The sequence below is a fragment of the Taeniopygia guttata genome, chromosome Z (genome assembly GCF_048771995.1).
Source record: "Taeniopygia guttata chromosome Z, bTaeGut7.mat, whole genome shotgun sequence".
Taxonomy (NCBI): domain Eukaryota; kingdom Metazoa; phylum Chordata; class Aves; order Passeriformes; family Estrildidae; genus Taeniopygia; species Taeniopygia guttata.
Genome location: NC_133063.1, coordinates 80,987,248 through 81,005,902, shown reverse-complemented (window position 1 = coordinate 81,005,902; position 18,655 = coordinate 80,987,248). Strand labels below are relative to the sequence as shown.

Sequence of the window (18,655 nt, the reverse complement as noted above, 5' to 3'; positions counted from 1 at the left end):
GGAATAACTTCAGGCTGAATATTCAGCTTTGGGAATTGTCTTCATGCCTTGTTAAGAGAGCTGAGTCACTTAAGCCCAGGTTACTTCTCTCTTCTTTCTGGGAGTTTGTGAAGCTTTCTCAAATTTTTTGCACCATTTACTTTTTTATTTTTTTTTACCTTATGTAATAGTTTTGTAAACATTATTAGCTATATACTTTTTTTTTTTTTGCTGTCTTCAAGGTATACCATTGGCACAATCCATTTATTTTCTGGAATTATTTTGAGGCCTAAGTTAATTTGGGCAGATAATGAAAAGGGGGTTTTAATTCAAAATACTACTCTTTCTCAAAGAAAAGCTGCATCAATTCACTTCTGACAACAGCAGATGGTAGCGTTCTTATGCAAGTTATCTGTTTGCAGTGGGAAACAAAGCTTTCTAAACACCTTTTTTTTCTATATTCTGAAGGTGGTGGGAGTTTTCTAAAGTTCTCTTAGACTTAAAGGGATTGATCCTCGTGAGAACATTTTCAGCATCAGAAAAAAGTGGAAGTTGAAGTCACCTTGGGAGCACTTCCTTCTCCCCTCTTGCTGCCTCTCCAGACGGAACCATGCGTATTCCCAGCCCCAGCCTGAGGAGACACCAGGGCACGGGGTGGTTCAAGACCATTTTTTTCCGGAGGGGAATGGGTTTTTTGTGTTACATTTGTGGTTTACACAGTAGCTTTGCCTCTCCTCGGCCAGTTAATGCTGATACAGTAACTCGAGTTACTTCAGAAAACCATTTCATTTTAACTGAAATAGTGGTATAGCCTGGTTGCTGATCTTACTTCCCTTTCAACAGAGGAGAATGTCTATCATTGATGTGTAATGTATTCAGTATATATTAATTTGTCATGACTCTGATAGGAAGAGCAATGTGAGCTGAGATTCTGAAGTGAGAAGAATTGCATCAGGGGCTGATCTGCCTTGTCTTTTCCAGATGCACCTGATGAGTTTTCTGCTTTTCCCTTCCATGACAAAGCAAATTCTGTTCCCTCCTAGGAGCACCCCATCCTCGGGCAGCCTTTCTTTGTCCTGCACCCCTGTCGAACCAATGAATTCATCTCAGCTGTGCTGGGAGGCTCACAGCAGCACCACAGGTGAGGGGCACTGCTGGGCCCTGCGAGGCTTTCTGCAGTGCAGGGGGAATGGCCACAGCTCCTTCCTTAGTGCCAGCAGAAAAAGATTCCTGCATTGTCACTTTAGGCCTCAAAATACATTTGTGATAGGAAAAAGGAACAGCCCCATCTGAAGTTGTTTTGTGAGAGTTTTGTTGAGTCTGTCTGCAATTCCGAAAAAGCCGGGATAATACATTTATGGTGTTTTTTTGTGGGTTTTTTTTTTTCTTTTCCCCCTAGAAACACAAATTACATCACACTGTGGCTCAGTACTATAGGCCCAGTTGTGGGCCTGAATCTGCCTTTGAGTTATGCAAGACTGGCACCTGAGCAGAGCACAGCTGTGGCTGACAGGTAAGAGAGAAGGAACTCATCCTTTCCTCTCCCATCCCGCTGTTCCAAGGTTCAGATGGATAAATGGCACAACCATTACCTCCTCCTTAGCAGCTCTCTGTTCAGTTTAAGACTCACCTTTCAGTGCTTTGCTCGCCTGCCTGCCTTGTTGCCTCACTTGCTTTGCAGAGAGAGTTGCTCAGCCCATTGCTGACAGCTTTCATGAGTCCAGAGGGCCCCTGGGCTCCTGGGGTCTCTCTCAGGTGTGGAGAAATGTTTTATACTGGTTCCCCCAGCAGAGGGTTGGGGGTCTGGCATAACTGCTACAAGGATTTTAATTTAACTCCTTTTTTTGTGTTTGCTGTTGCCTCTCCAGAGCCCTGAGCTGAACGACTGGGAGTGGTTAGGTGTGAAAAAGCTGCTGCAGACTTCCCTGGGAATGAAGCTGAAGGATGCTTCCTGGCTGGTTAGCCATGCCAAAGTGGAAATGGTTGCTCCTGGCTCTTTCTCTGGCCAGAACTGGGCACTGATGAGGGTGGGAACTGGCTGCAGCTGTGGGAGCAGCTCCCCAGCCCCACCCAGGCCTGGCCTCCCTTGAAGTCACTCATCTCCTGCCTCCTGTGCCCCTGCCCTTGCTGAGGCCGCACACAGATCCACCAGCCAGAGCAAATCCGGAGTTGCTGATTTACTGAACTTACCTCTAGAAAATCTGCACCATCTGTGGGGCAGAAAATGCAGTATAAGCACAGAGGAATGCTCGTGGGGCGCGGTGTGAGCTTGTGGCAGCGAGAGTATGGCTGAGAGCGCTTCACCTGGGAGCCACCCTGTCCAGCAGAGCCTGCTGCGGGCCCAGCCCAGCGCACAGAGCACCCTCATCCCGGGATTTGCCCCTCGGGAGCAGGTCCGGCTCTGCAGCTCAGGTGCCTGAGCAGCCGTGTGGGAACATCTGGCTCTGCCGTGCTCCGCTGCCTGCCAGGGAAGCGCTCCGAGCCCCGGGGAGCTGCTGCTGTTCCCAGTTAGCGTTTCTCGGGTTGTTCACAGGTTTGCTGCCTACCCTGCACGACTTCTGCAGCCTCCCCTGGCAGCTGTTGCTTTTTGGGGAGCTGCCTGGCAGTGCTGTCACTGAGAACCAGACAACGAGGAACTTCCCTACCACCCTCCTGGCTTCTCTCCCAGCCCCATTTCATTTGCAGTGTAAAACAGAGTCTGAGCAGCTGACACTGGAACACAGGTTTTACTCTGTGCATTCAGCAATTGTCACTGCACGCAGGGTTAGGGCTGGGAGTGTGAAATGCATCCCAGATTCTGTTTTTTCAGATGATGTTTTTAACTTGCCATTGGTGGGTATGGAACACAGAGTGCAGTCCTTCAAATTCCATCAATGTGGAATTTGTTTGCCAGACATTTGGAATTAATAATTAAAGCACATTGTTTATTTTGTTCTGTGTCAATCTAACCTGGAAAGCCATCTTTCCCATGTAAGATTTACAAAATATGGCTCGCAGCTACAATGGCTTTTTCAACACTTTTGGTAACACATCCACAGCCCATTTTTAAATTTCAGTGAGACTTAGGAGGAAGAACCAACAAAAAGAGGTACCAGCAGGTTTAAGAGATGTTAAACATTCACCCCTGCTCTGTGATCTTCACTTGTGATACCCTGGAACAGAAGAAGCACTCAACCTCCAAAATGTGGAATTTATATGTAAAGGAAAATAAATATTTGTATTTTACATGGAACAAGTCTCAACACCCATTGCTTTCTACCTTAATCCACCATTTGCAAAGAAAAATCAGGATTATTTGACCAGGACATTACGCTGGGCTCAAACAGTGAGGTGACAGTGCAGTGTCTCATCAGTATCAATATTTCCCTGAAATTTGCCTGGAAAACCAAAATTCAGCTCAGTTAGTAGAAATACATGGAGGTTAGATAGAGAAACAAGTACAGGCTAACATAAATATTTGGGAGATAAATAAGCCTGTTTGGGTATCTCCTTTTTAATGGCTGGGGTGGGAGGTAGGCAACCAATTTCCTGTTTACATTTATACCTGGATGACTTGGGATATCTTAGCTGAATTTTTGTGCACGAAAATTATATAGATATATAATTTTAAAAAAATTAAGTGAATCATGGCACTGTTTTGTGATTATATTTTATGTTGTGATTCATTATTTAGTGAAACTATTGAAGATCCTTAGACCTGAGCTTGGGTTTTGTCTACATGCATTGTCTGATCTCCTGCATCCTATCAAGGAGAAAATTTCCAGTTTAGATTTGTAAATTTGCTCATTTGTTCACCTTTGCTAATCTGGGAAGACACAAAAGAGAGGTTCTTTACTTCTGGGGAGCTCTTGCAACAGAGAACAGTCTCACACCTGCCCTGCATTGCCAGAATCATCAAGAGCAATTAATTTTATCTGTTCACCTGAGCCAAAGAAATGTGTTTTTCTGGGGAGTGCAGTTGGTAGCCACAGAGGTAATCCCTCATTTGTGTCAGCATGACCAGGTAAGAATTTAACCCCCTGCCAGGAGATTTGAGCTTGCCTGGCCTTGCTTACTAACAGGAATATTCCATGCAGGAAATGTGGAGCTATTTAATTACAGCTAAATACAGTCAAGTAATCAGTGTCAATTTTTGCTGCAACTCCATGAATTTCAGCAAAACTTGCTCAGTAACTTTTTCCTCCCTCCTTCTTTGCTATGATGGTGGTTTCATGAGTCTGTTTGGACATCTGTATTTATATTGCACACGTATAAACTCAGTTCCAGCACAAAGGAAGGACGATTACTCTTCCCTCTGAATGGTGAAGTTACAATTATTTCCTCAAAAATACTCTCTTTTAGAGAACAGCGTGTGTATGGGTATTTATACCTATTTTTAACATGTAGGCTTTTAAAAGTGTTTCAAGGAATTTACTGCATTTTTAGCAATAAATTCTTACCACCTGGAATAAAAAAAAAAATTGCCTGAAGCTGAGAGCTGCAAAAGTAACCCTGTATTGAGTGCTCAGGATCTCAGGATTTGGAAGGTGTCACAGAGGTTGTTATCTCTTGGATTTCGGAAAATCTTAAAAAACCCTGCACCACGCGGAAGCTTTCAGTGCCTCACTTGAGAGCTTCTTGTAGCTGTCACCTCCTGAAGACAAATTCACCTTAAAGGCAGAGGGATTTCACTGCTGTGTTTGAACAGAGAATGGATTTATGGAGCACCCTCTTAACACCTTCCTCAAGTGTCTTACAAAACAACATCTCCTGCAGCAGCACTGTTACTCAGTCAGCTGTTGCTGGTGTCAGATGGTTGGCCAGCTGCTTTAATAAGTGAAAACAGTAATTACTTCTGGTGATGAGGTGGAAAATGTGGCCAGCTGTGGGTTCTCCTCTCTCTTGGAGGGTGTTGGGTTAGGGAGCCATTCCCTGGCTCCTGTCCCTGCAGCCCTTGTCCATTGTCTCTCTCCATCTTCCCTGCGAGGCCGCCCTGAGCTCAGCCCAAAGCTTCTCCTGCCCGGGTGAGCGATGCCGGCTGTGCCAGCCTTTCCTGCCAGCAGAGCTGCTGCATCCCCTGCCCGTCCTGGAGCCTCCTCTGGGCTCCTCCAGCAGCTCCAGCTCCTGCCGGGCCGGCCCAGGGCTGGGGCAGCTCTGCAGGTGGCTCTGAGCTGAGGGGCAGAGGGGCAGAATGGCCCTGGCGGCTGCCCCCGCTGGGCTGGGCCCAAACAGGGTTTGGGATTGGGATCTGGGCTGGGCCCAAACAGGGTTTGGGTTTGGGCTCCGGGCTCAGCCCAGCTCAGGGTTTGGGTTTGCGATCTGGGCTGGGCCCAGCTCAGGGTTTGGGTTTGGGATCTGGGCTGGGCCCAGCTCAGGGTTTGGGTTTGGGATCTGGGCTGGGCCCGCACAGGGTTTGGGTTTGGGCTCTGGGCTCAGCTCAGGGTTTGGGCTCAGCCCAGCTCAGGGTTTGGGCTCTGGGCTGGGCCCAGCTCAGGGTTTGGGCTCTGGGCTGGGCCCAGCTCAGGGTTTGGGCTCTGGGCTCAGCTCAGCTCAGGGTTTGGGTTCTGGGCTGGGCCCAGCACAGGGTTTGGGCTCTGGGCTCAGCCCAGCTCAGGGTTTGGGCTCAGCTCAGGGTTTGGGCTCTGGGCTCAGGCCAGCACAGGGTTTGGGCTCTGGGCTCAGCTCAGGGTTTGGGCTCAGCCCAGCTCAGGGTTTGGGCTCTGGGCTCAGCTCAGGGTTTGGGCTCGGCCCAGCTCAGGGTTTGGGCTCGGCCCAGCTCAGGCTCTGGGCCCCGGGCTCGGCCCGGATCTCTCCCGTGCCTCCCTGCAGCCCGGTTTACCCGGTTTTCCCGCAATTCCCCGTTCCCTTGCCCGCAGCCCACACGAGGTCTCGGCTCCGGCATTTCCGTTCCCGTTCTGCTCCTGCCGCGCCCCCTGGTGGCCACACGGCCGCACCACAGCGCCGCCGAGCGCCGTTCTCGGGATGTGGAGACTCATAACTCCGAGTGGGGACAGTCCCCAGTCCCCTTCCCGCTGCCTCCCCCAGCAGGGACCACACTAACCTCGGGACATTCTCAGCGTATTCTTACATTCCTTTTCCATTTTTACACGAATAACTGAATTCTCACCACGCAGTTGTAATGAGGGAATTGTTCACTCTGACTCCAGCCAGATAACCTCAAAATAAATGTTTTGAGGTTGTAGTGCGCTAAGAAACTGAACGATGCACTTTTTATCTGCCGAAGTAGGTAAAAATTTAGACACCCAAGTCAGTGCACAGCACTGCTGTACTGAACAGGTGTCTCCAAACTGGGCAGACTTGCCCCAAACTGTACTCAAAATAAGTGAAACTCTCTGGGTCGGGCAGATGTTTCAATCAACCCCTTCAGGGCCCAAAGCTGGTGAGTTCTGTGCCTGTACTCACACACCTGAGACCGTTTTTCATGTGAGGAAGGCTCTTTTTCACAATTACGCATTAAAATTAATGCAGTTTGTCACGCCTTGAAGGGGATATTTTTATTCCTGATTAGCAGTCCTAAACGAACACTAAGGTTTGGGCTGTTTCTTTGGCCAGACGTAGGGAGAAATTCAATGTTTTAACGCTAAGATTTCTGTGCCCGCAGCAACCCCTGAATAAGAAGCAGAGAACTTTAAAACCCAAGGTTTTATTGGCGTTCTTGTCAGAGCGGTGAGGGATTTAGGACCTGGGTCTCTCCTTCTTGCCCTTGTAGAGGGCCAGCAGGGACACGTTGGCCACCTTGACCACCTTGAAGCGCACGCCCGGGATGTCCCCAACAGCGTGGCCCTTGCGCCCAAACCCGGCCACCAGCACCTCGTCGTTCTCCTGGGACAGCACAGGGACACAACAGGGACAGAACAGGGGGTCAGCACCAGAGCCAGCCCCAAAAACCTCTGTTTTTCACACCTTTCCCCCCTTCCTCGCAGCGTTTTAGGCCATTACCTCAATGAAGTTCAGGCAGCCATCGTTGGGGACGAAAGCTGTGATTTTTTTGCCGTTCTTAATGAGCTGCACTCTGACGCATTTCCTGATGGCTGAGTTGGGCTGCTTGGCTTCTACCCCCCTGCAAACGAAATCAAGCAGCAAAATCAGCGTGGGGGGCCAGGAGCGGCGTTAATTAACACAAAATTAACCTTTTTTGCCTTGTACTCAGTGTAAGTGGCATCTGTAGCTCAACACCTGTGACCTGTTTAGAAGTTCTGAATAGTTAATATGTATTAATCTAGGTTTAGGCTTGAATCCATAAAATACCACTTCCTAAACCAAACAGAAAATATAATCTCTAATATAATTCACTAAAATTCTAAAAAAATCAAAATCACAGACACTGTCCCTGAAACCACAGCTGTGGCAGCATCCCAATGAAATTTACAAATTATAGAAAAGGAGGAAAAAATAGAAGTAGGTAGGATCTATGACACACAAACGCTGCTTCCTTGCCATTTGTGCCAAAAAAATCCTGATTATCACCTATTAAAAAACAACAACAAAAAAAAAACCCACCAAAGATTGGCTTTTCCATGATATTTAACTAAAATCCCCAATTTTTTCTTACTTTTAAAAGGAAGTGATTTTCTCTAATTTTTGCCACAAATCCCGGTTTTCTCCAGTTTTCTAAAAAAAGCCACGTTTCTCATTTTGCTGTAAGTTGTGCGTCAACTTTTACACTAATTTTACATGTTTTTACACTATGATCATTATTCGCCCCCCCCCCCGCCCAAATTTTTGGAGAAAAGCATCCTGAATTAATCTTTTTCCTCCTCCTCAGGGGAGCTGCATGCAGGGGCCGTCGGGAGCACCCACACTTTCTCCAGGACGATGCCCTTGGCGTGGGAAGCGCCGCCGAAGGGGTTGGCCTTCAGCGCCGTGCCCAGGTGCGCCTTCTTGTACTGCTTGTCGTGCCACTTCTGGTCCCGGCGGTGACTGCGCAGCTTCCGAGCGGTGCGGAGGCCTCGGCACTTCCCTGCAGGGCGAGAGGTGAGGAGGGGAAGGAGCCGTGAGGGGAGAGCGGCGCGGCCATGAGGCGGGAAATGGCGGACGCGGCCTCACGGCCCGCAGCGCTGCCCGCGCCGCGCCCAGCCAGCCGCGGGCGGGCGGGCAGAGCGGGCAGAGCGTGCGGAGCTCCGCGGGCACCGCCGGGGATGCCGCAGCCCCAGCCCCGGCCGCAATCGCGGCCCAATTCGCGGCGCGGAGCGGCGCTCACCCATCTTCTCCGCGCGGCTGCCGAGCGAGAAAAGGGGAAAGACGAGCCGCGCCCGCCCTTTATAGCCGCGCCCGGCAGGACCCCGCGCGGGCTGCCCGCGCTGCGCCTGATCCAAACACCGGCACCGCCAGCGGCGGCCCGGCGAGCTGAGAGGCCGCGAGTTCGAATCCCGGCGCGGACCGGTCCTGCTTGACTCCGCGGGTTCGAATCCCGGTGCCGCAGGTTCGTCCCGGCCTCAGGAAAAATAGGAAAAAAACCAACTTTAGAAGCAGAGCTGGGCACGGAAAAGCGGCATTGATAATGGTGAAAAACGCCGGTCACTTGATTTTTTAAATTTTAAGAGTTTAATATTAGTAAAATGGTTATTTTGTTAATTAAAAAATAGTAATACAGTTAGAGTTATAAAAATTTAGAGTTGGGACAACTACAAGACAATAAAAAGCAAAGAATTATGGATGTCTGTGGGTTATTTTATTAAATAAAAAAATAGTAATACAATTAGAATGATAAAAATTTAGAATTGGGACAACTACAAGACAGTAAAGAGCAAAGAATTATGGATGTCTGTTGGTTATTTTATTAAATAAAAAATAGTAATACAATTAGAATGATAAAAATTTAGAGTTGGGACAACTACAAGACAATAAAAAGCAAAGAATTATGGATGTCTGTTGGTTATTTTATTAAATAAAAAAATAGTAATACAATTAGAATGATAAAAATTTAGAGTTGGGACAACTACAAGACAATAAAAAGCAAAGAATTATGGATGTCTGTTGGTTATTTTATTAAATAAAAAATAGTAATACAATTAGAATGATAAAAATTTAGAGTGAGGACAACTATAAGACAGTAAAAAGCAAAGAATTATGGATGTCTGTTGGTTATTTTATTAAATAAAAAAATAGTAATACAATTAGAATGATAAAAATTTAGCGTTGGGACAACTACAAGACAATAAAAAGCAAAGAATTATGGATGTCTGTTGGTTATTTTATTAAATAAAAAATAGTAATACAATTAGAATGATAAAAATTTAGAGTTGGGACAACTACAAGACAGTAAAAAGCAAAGAATTATGGATGTCTGGGTGTTTTTGGGCACTAAGCTGCCAAAATAATGTTTTGTGAACAAAGAAATAAGCCTTAAAACAATACATGGTTGCATATTCATATCTACTTCATGGTTATGCATACATTCTATTTGAAACAAGAAACTCTGGTATATGTCAGCTGCTGCTTTTAATCCCCACGGTGTCTTCGAGCCTGAGCAAGGCCTGAAGAAATGAGCTTCTTCTGACAAGAAAACCGTAAATTTCTCTTCTCTGGAAGATTTAGGGGTTCTGTGACTGTTATCTCGAAGTGAGTCTCTCATTTCTTAAAAAAAAAACAAAAAAAACCCACATACAGAGTTTCTATTTTAACTACAGAACTACATTTACCATACTATTAAAATGTTGATACAGCACTTCTAATCAATATTACATAATACATATAGTAAATATCTGCGTAGAGTCATATAATAGGCATTTTTCACAGGTTTCTTCAAGAACATGTGTGGGGAGCAGGATGCAGGAGTTGGATTTTGCCTTGGGAATGGGGAAAGTCAGGAACTGACTCCCAAACCAAAACTGGCATCAACTTGTGCAAAATGCATATTTTATGACTGGCTTTTTGCAATTATTAAATTGAATACTGTATGCATTATGTTATATTGATTAGAAGTGCTGTGTTAACATTTTAATAGTATGGTAAATGTAGTTTTGTAGTTAAAATAAACATGATATATGAACAAAGGAATAACCTTAAAAGCAACAGCCTGTTGAATATTCATACGTCTCATACATGGCGCATAAATTCCTTGCAAATTAAGATTTTTTCTGGTTTTTGTCAACTCCTTCCCCTTAATCCTGGTGGTTCCATAAAGACAGAAAGAAGGTGGAAGGATGTTTGTCTGTTCTGATAAGGAGGCTGTAACTCTTCAGGTTTTGTGTTGCCATTATCTCTGTGCAAAGAGTTTCTTGTTTCTTGAGCTGGTAAAAAATATCTTACATTGCAGAGTTTCTATTTTACCATTAGTTGTAACCTAAAACTATATTTAACACACTACTTATAAAGGATTAATATGGTATTACAAAATAACCCTCCATGACGCATATAGTGTTCAATTTAATATTTGCGAAGAGCCAACCATAAAATTCTCATTTTTCACAGCTGGACTCACTGGTTTTATGGATCTTTTCCAACCTCAGTGGCTCTGTGATTCTTACTGGCAGCTTTTCACGGAGTGATGGAGTGGTTTGGGTTGGGAGGGACCCTAAATTCCTGTCCTGCCACAGCAGGGACACCTTCCACTGTCCCAGGCTGCTCCAAGCCCTGGTGTGTAACAGAAAAAAACTTTAATTCTCATTTCTGAAAGCTGCCCCAGTCCACACTGCCTGACTCCATCCACCCAAATCATGAACGCTCCTTTCCCTTTTGGGAATGACTCCAAAGAGGCAGGAATTAGGTATAAACACATCATTTTTAACACAGCTTCTGCTCATGGCTTAAGTGGAAAAATACATATTTGATGTGTTTACATAGGGCTGGTTTTGCATTCAGTCTTTATATAATAACTAATATAAAAAAAAAAATCCTAATTATTATAAAAATCCAACTTCTCCCTGCAAAAGAAACCTCAAGCAATCCCAGACAAAACCACAAACCCCCTCAACACTTTGAGGAGAAAACATTACTGTTATAAAAGCAACTCCTAAAGATGCAGCTCCAATGCTGGAATGCAGTTGTTGTTTGGTAATTTCTAAACCATTTTGTCTTTGTGAAAATGCTGCAGCTTTGCTTTACAGAGTTAGGAATACTAGGAATACTTAAAAGGAAGATAACTGGTGAATGTAACATAAATATACCATGACAAACAGGTAGTTATTGGACAAATATTCATTGAAAGGTCAAGATCTGGGAAAGAGATGGTTTGCCATGGAGCTACTATGGGATTTGCTCTTTTTAAAATGGGATTTTGGGACACTTCTGTTAAGACAGATTTTCTTTGTTTCACCACATTCTCAAAATTACTGCTGGGTTTTCTTTCTTCTTCTTCTTTTTATGTATTTATGTATTTTTTTTTTTTTAAATTTTATTTTAATTTAAAATTTTTTTAAAAATCCAATATGTCATGTTTTAACCCCAGATTGCAGCTGAACACCACACAGCCTCTCCCTCATTCCTCTCCCTCTCCTGGAAGGGAATTGTACCAAAAATGGCACAATTTTGGTAAAGATGTTTTGTAAAATTTTGATAAAGAACAGTTTAATAGCTGAAATAAATAATAGTTAAAAACACATGTCTGATTTGAGACAACAAATAAGAATAAAGTAAAAATTAAGGCTAATGAGTGAGAAGTGTGCAGGCACAGATGGCCTCAAGGTGTGCCCCTGGAAAAAAAATTAACAATCTTAACTGAAACTCTACATCCTCCATTAATTCTTCCAAAAAATACTCCAATAACCAAAACTATTACTTTACCACTTCATACAACAAAACAAATCATGCCAATAATAAATTAACAAATTTTACATATCAACAGAAATATATGTTTATTATATATATAGCAACAAAACCATATATTTATTTTAAATATATATTTAATATATATTTAATATATATTTATTTTATAAATATTTATTTAATATATATTATTTATATATATATAAATTTTTATATAAATATTTATATATATAAAAATATATATTTAATATATATTTAATATATATTTATTTTATAAATATTTATTTAATATATATTTTATATATATATTTTTTTTCTTGTTAGGTAAAATTTGTTGATTTATTATTGGCATGATTACCCATCAACATTCATACCACCTAAATAAAACAAATAAACCATAATCAACCAATAATCACCTACAACTTAACATGCAACAACAAAATAATTTCGGTCAAAAACATATTAAACACAAAAACAAGTATCACAATAATTTCATACCTTTTTTAATAATAATAAAAAAAAACTTTAAAAACACCCTTAAATAGCCTGTCAAACATTAAAAAAAACAGACTATGCCTACAAAATAAAAACCCCATCATCATTTCAACCCAAATTGGTTTGGGTTTCCCAAAAAGGGAAGAGATCCTGGACTCCTTCCTTTCAGAACTCCCCTCAGGGCACCGTGGGCAGCTTTGGAGAGTGCTGCCAGATAAGCGCTTCTAAAATTAAATGTCTCAGTTGGCCAAGCAGACAAATCCACCCAAAATCCCACCTCTTATCCAGGAACTCCCTGCCTAATCTGATCTCCGACGCCAGGCGCCCCGTGGTGCTGCACAGCCAGGGGCAGTGGGTTGTGACACACGCTGGGATTTTTGTGGGTTTTTTTTGGGGTGGTTTTCCCCTCACCAACCCTTCCCTGAGGGTGCAGGAAGGTCTGGAGTCTGTGTGGGGATTCCTCAGGGATGGGATCCTCTTGGGATGTGGGAGCCAGAAAGGTAATCCTGGAATCATGGAGTATTTTGGGTTGGATGGAAGCCTAAATCCCATCCTGCCATGGCAGGGACACCTTCCATTATCCCAGCTGCTCCAGTCCCGGTGTCCAACCTGGCCTTGGGCACTGCCAGGGATCCAGGGGCAGCCTGTGGGAGTCCAGGGCTTCCCTCTGGCTGCCCTGGCAGGTCTGGGACCCTGGCAGGGGTCAGGAACCCCCCTGGACAGAGCCCCCAGAGACACTGGCTGTGATCTCTGTCCATGGAAAAGAGTTTTCAATCTTACAGGATGAATTACAAGCTTTGAGTGTTTGATAAGAGTAATAATTTAGTGTGGCACGGGTGCAAAAGTAAAATTTTAGGTTTTTAGATTAGGGGTTCAGAGGGGACAAGATGGAGGAAATTGGGTGTGCCTTGTCCTTTTTCTCCTTCTTCATGCCTCCATGTTTCACTGTGGTGTTGGCATTGTTCTGTTGGTTTAGGCTGGGGACACACTGTCCAACGTAGGTGACAGATATTGGCACGTTATTGTAAATCCAGCACAGGTAGTTTGTGGTATTTAATGTTTGTACCATCCCACTGAGGGCAGAGCCCCACACGCTGCCCTGCAGGACAGAGCTGCGGCAGGGCAGCAGAACATGTTAGAGATAAACAGAATAAACAACCTTGAAACCAGCACAGACCAATTATGGCTTCTGCTTTGGCAGCGGGGCTGACAGACAGAGACTTTTTACAATCTCGGAATCGCCAATACCCACAGATTCCGACAACAGCCTGTGCCAGGACCTGCCCACCCTCACAGGGAAGCAGAAAAGAGTTGCAAAAGGATTAATTTTTGTTTTTGGCCTGGTTAGTTTCCCAGCAGGAGGATGGTGCTGGAACTGAGACACATTTTTGTGTGTTTAAGGCTGGTTTTCTGCCCCGTAGCGTTGTCAGTGCTCTGTGAATCAGAGCAGCAATGATGTATGAGGTTTAAAAGGTGATGTGTTCAGCGCTGGTACCTGTGAAGTGGCTGACACCTCACGCTGTGGTTGATTCAGGAAGCTCCGTGCTGACCTGAGATGGCTTTGGGAGGTGATGCAAACAGCTGGAAATGATGTTTGCTCTCTGTGTGCCCGAGGAGACGCAGCCACGGGGATGAATTACCCATCCTGGTGCCATGCAAACCCAGCCTGTGCACAATTCCTGCAGCACAGCTTGTTGCAGCATTTTGAGAGAAAAAGGACATGAGTTATGAGATTTGAGCTACTCCAGTCTAGGCCTCAGATTTGGGCCTTGAGGCCTTCACGCCTCTGACGCAGTTAGAAATTCAGAGCTTGTGGCGCAGATAGAAAATGTCTTAAGGTGTGATGGGGACCACTGGGTTGTTTGGGTGTGAATTAGTATAGGTTTTATAATGTAAGGTGTAGGCCGTTTTAAGGAAAAGGTAAACAATGTTAGCTTGCCAATCAGAGTGTCTTTGTTTTTGTAAACTATGTGGAAGCTTATATAAACTACCACCTTATCTTGAATAAAGAGAGAACGCTTGATTAACCACATTGGTTCAGATCTGCGTTTGTCTTGTCCAGCTTTCCGTTTTTCTGAGATTCCCTGGCTTTAACAGCTGGCACCCCAGGCTCTCCAGGGTGTCCCTCTGGTCACTCTGTGTGACAGGGGGTGGCTGGACAGCAGTGACACCCCAGATGTGGCCAGGGGTGCCACGTCTGCCCTGCCACTCTCTGGCTGCTTCCCAGCCCTGACAGAACTGTGTGCCTTTGTGCTGACTTGAACTGAATACAAATTACCTTTCCTGTGAGGTAGATTTAAAAAAAACAAACAAAAAAAAACATTGTTTAGAGTACAATAAGAGCTGCAGTGCCTCCTTCCTGGGGGTGGGAATGCCTGAGTAGGAGGTGGGTGTGAAAAATGCATATTTAGGATTGGCTTTTCGCAAATGTTACAATGAATATTATATGTGTAATGTTAGAAAGTTATGCTGTATTAATTCTCTTACGTATTGTGTTAAGTGTAGCTTTAAGTTACAACATAATGTTAAAATAAAGACTATGTATGTGGGGGAAGTGTTTTTTTTTAGGGATGAGATACTCGCTTTGAGGAACACCTAAATCTTCCAGAGGAGAGGAATTTATGGCTTTTTATCAGAAGAAGATAATTTCTTCAGGCCTTGCTCAGACTGGAAGATGCAGTGGGGATTAAAGGAAACAGTTGATATACAACAGACAGAGTTTCTTGTTTAGAATAGAATGTATGCATAACCATGAAGGATATATGAATATGCAACAAGTGTATTGGTTTAAGGGTGATTCCCACTGACTTTGCCCAACAGGTGTTTCATTTCTGGCCACAAAAAGTTCCAGGATGAAGCTTCTTCTGGTTGATTTCAACATAAACAAAACAAAAGTGCAACAGCAATTCAAAAAAGGAATCACAAGAGCTCCCCTAACCGTGCTCTGATCAGGACTGCTGCATGTAAGTCTCTAGTCAGAATTTCTTACAAACCCCAGCAACTCAGAGATGCTGATTTTGTCATCGTTCTTCACCAGAATGAGGATCTAATTTATTTTCAGGTACTAAGTGTATTTGTTTATGCTTGAAACTCATAAAAAAGCAGCATTTAAAAGAAATGTTGATTGGTTGTCACCATCAGCAAGAGTCAAGGGGTGAGGAAAGGCTTTTCCTCTTGCTCTTTGCTTCACCAATATTTCATCTGATTGCTGATTAATGATTTACTATCAATACCCCTAGCATTAATATACGGCGAGGGAGCCAGGACATTTTCACTGATTTATTTTGGTTTAACCTATGCTGGCAGTTTGGTGTTTTGTGGGTTGTCTGCAGCACCCCCCATTTTTTCTGAGCAAATTGCAATATTTTTTTCTGAGGTGGAATGGTGGTCCAAGAAAGCAGATACAAATTGATAAGTGGAAAGACAGGGGGTGGAAAAGCAGCTAAAGATGCATTCAGCTGTCACAAAGCATCACCTGAGGTTCAGCCTGTGCTGGCTTTACCTGTAGCCTGCCATGTATTGTTTATGCTACTTTCTCTGCCCTCAAAGGACACATTTTATTCATATTTTGGCCCCTGCTGGTTTGTATTCAGAGTTTTTATTTCTTAGCTTTACTCCCAAGTGGATGAAGAATGGATTTCCCTGGTGGGAAATGGATACATGAAGATCAAATCTCAAGGCACAACCAGAAAATCCCTCTGTGCCTCTCCCTCCATTTATTTAGGAGCCAAGAGTGCTGAGACATTGAACAGTGAGATCAGTGACCTCACTAATTGTGTGTTTAGAAAAACGTGTGACACTTCTGTCCCTTCCCTGGGCTGCCTAAATTTTTTAACCGAGCCGTATGTCTCTTCTGGTGTAATTGCTCTAACTTTAGCATCCTGCACTGCTGGTGCTTCTCAGAAAATTTAGTGGTTATCTTCAAGTGGTTTTTGCTTAATCCTACATTCCCTCATCTCATTTTTCAATCTGGGATTCTCACATAAGCATCTTTACTCCTCCTTAAATTGGATAGAAGCCGCTCAACCGAGGACAAGCTGTTGGGGGATTTCTCAGATGAGCAGATACCCTCTGCATCCCAGAAGGAGAAACGAATTAGGATGGCAAATCCTTTTTAATGATTACAATGCTAAAGCCCCAGTCAATCCCTAATGTCTGGAATGCCACAGGCAGGAGCTCCTCATCAGCAAAGTGAAGCTCTGCTGGTGGTGCCATCAGCAGGCAGCAGGGCAGGACTGGGTGTCTGATGCCTGTTTGTGTATGGCTGTGTCCTGCCTGATATTTGAGGGTTTTGGAGTGATCTCCAAGGTCCCTTCCAGCCCAAACCATTCTATGGATCCGTTATTCCTGGGGGTACCAGGGTGTCTGACCCACAGATCTCTTGAGGATGACCCAGAGCCAACCCCCTGTAGTCACAGTGATGTGTGGGGGCTTTTCTCGATCTGAAAAACACAGACACTGCAGTTCTGTGAGCATTTCACAGCTGGAGCCTGGCCTGGAGCTTCCCACTGCCAGAGGGGCTGGGTGGGAGATTGGGAATCTGGAATTGTTCCCTGGCAGGGTGGGCAGCCCTGGCACAGCTGGGGCTGCCCCTGGATCCCTGGCAGTGCCCAAGGCCAGGCTGGACACTGGGGCTGGAGCAGCTGGGACACTGGGAGATGTCCCTGCCTGTGGCACTGGATGAGTTTTAGGATCCCTTCCAACCCAAACTGCACAGTAATTTTAGAATTCAAAGCACTGAAACAATTGATCCATAAAGCTGGAATGCACGAACTGCATTAGAAAGGAAACTGCTTCCAAATATTTGGCTCCAAAGCTGGTAGTATCTTCCTTTCACATCAGTTAAGACATTTAGCATGCATATATCTACCTCATCTTTATAATATATAGATAACATACTATAAGAGTTCAGAATACATGCAGTTCTTTCTGTGAACAGAAGGAGAAATTCCAGAGCTGCTTGTAAACATCACCCTCACCTCCCTTTAAGGCTGGGTTAAAGGGAGGTGAAGTGAACCTCGGTGTGAGTTCAGAGCCCGTCTGATCCTATTCCTTTTTCCCCCTCAGCAACCGGGCACAGTTTCCCCAGACCGAGTGATCATTGCTTCAGGAGGAACCAGGGAGGTGCGGGGGGAGCGGGGCTGGGACAGGACGGAGCGGGAATGGGGCAAGGAAGCGGGAATGGAGCAAGAAAAAACGGGCAGGAGGCAGGGATGGAGTGGGGATGGGGCAAGGAAGGAGGGGGGTCGGGGCGGGGATGAGGCAGGGGATGGAGCGGGGCTGGAGAAGGGATGGAGCAGGGGATGAGGCAGGGATGAAGCAGGGGTGAGGCAGGGGTTGGAACAGGAGATGGAGCGGGGATGAGGCAGAGGATGGAGCCGGGGATGGATTGGAGCTGGAGCAGGGATGAGGAAGGGGATAGAGCAGGAGAGGCACCCGGTGATGGAGTGGGGATGAGGTAGGGAATGGAGTCGGGGATGGAGCGGGACTGGAGCCGGGAATGGAGCGCGGATGGAACAGGAGATGGAGCCGGGGATGGAGGCGGGGATGGAACCGGGAATGGAGCAGGGGATGGAGCGGGGCTGGAACCGGGAATGGAGCAGGGGATGGAGCGGGGCTGGAGAAGGGGATAGAGCAGGGATGGAGCCGGGATGGGGCAGGGGCTGGAACAAGAGATGGAGCAGGGATGGAGCAGGAGATGCAGCCGGGGCTGGAGTGGGAATGGAGGTGGGGATGGAGCAGGAATGGAACAGGAGAAACAGGAGATGGAGCGGGGATGAGGCAGGGGATGGAACAAGAGATGGAACAGGAACGAGGCTGGGGATGGAGCCGGGGATGGAGCAGGGCTGGAGCGGGGATGAGGCAGGGGATAGAACAAGAGATGGAACAGGGACGAGGCTGGGGATGGAGCCGGGGATGGAGCAGGGCTGAGGCGGGGATGAGGCTGGGGGTGAGGCAGGGCTGGAGCGGGGATGAGGCAGGGGATAGAACAAGAGATGGAACAGGGATGAGGCTGGGGATGGAGCCGGGGATGGAGCAGGGCTGGAGCGGGGATGAGTCTGGGGATGAATCTGGGGATGAGTCTGGGGATGAGGCGGGGGATGAGTCTGGGGATGAGTCTGGGGATGAGTCTGGGGTTGAGGCAGGGCTGGAGCGGGGATGAGGCAGGTGATGAGGCAGGGCTGGAGCAGGGCTGAGGCGGGGATGAGGCGGGGGATGAGGCTGGGGATGAGGCAGGGCTGGAGCGGGGGATGGAGCAGGAGATGCAGCCGGGGCTGGAGCAGGGCTGGAGCGGGGATGAGTCTGGGGATGAATGTGGGGATGAATCTGGGGATGAGGCGGGGATGAGGCTGGGGATGAGGCAGGGCTGGAGCGGGGATGAGGCTGGGGATGGACCAGGAGATGCAGCCGGGGCTGGAGCGGGGCTGGAGTGGGAATGGAGGTGGGGATGGAGCAGGGATGGAACAGGAGAAAC

General features: G+C 46.0%; 2 protein-coding genes across 4 annotated transcripts in view; one reads left to right on the top strand and one right to left on the bottom strand.

The window, feature by feature from the left end:
• Positions 1-3,214, top strand: part of ATG10 (autophagy related 10) — a 59,578-nt gene extending 56,364 nt beyond the window's left edge. For all 3 annotated transcript variants that reach the window (XM_072921840.1, XM_072921839.1, XM_012577795.5), the window contains 3 exons: positions 1,023-1,120; positions 1,379-1,492; positions 1,848-3,214. In XM_072921840.1, the coding sequence (XP_072777941.1) occupies positions 1,023-1,120; positions 1,379-1,492; positions 1,848-1,860 (225 nt within the window). In that variant the 3' untranslated portion in view covers positions 1,861-3,214. The remainder of the gene's footprint in view (positions 1-1,022; positions 1,121-1,378; positions 1,493-1,847) is intronic.
• Positions 3,215-6,606: 3,392 nt separating this feature from the next.
• RPS23 (ribosomal protein S23) lies at positions 6,607-8,213 on the bottom strand (the record flags this gene model as incomplete). Its single annotated transcript, NM_001245400.1, is given in 4 exon segments — positions 6,607-6,801; positions 6,919-7,039; positions 7,780-7,939; positions 8,180-8,213. Coding segments are annotated over 4 exon segments (432 nt in total). The 3' UTR covers positions 6,607-6,654.
• Between the last annotated feature and the right edge of the window lie 10,442 nt (positions 8,214-18,655).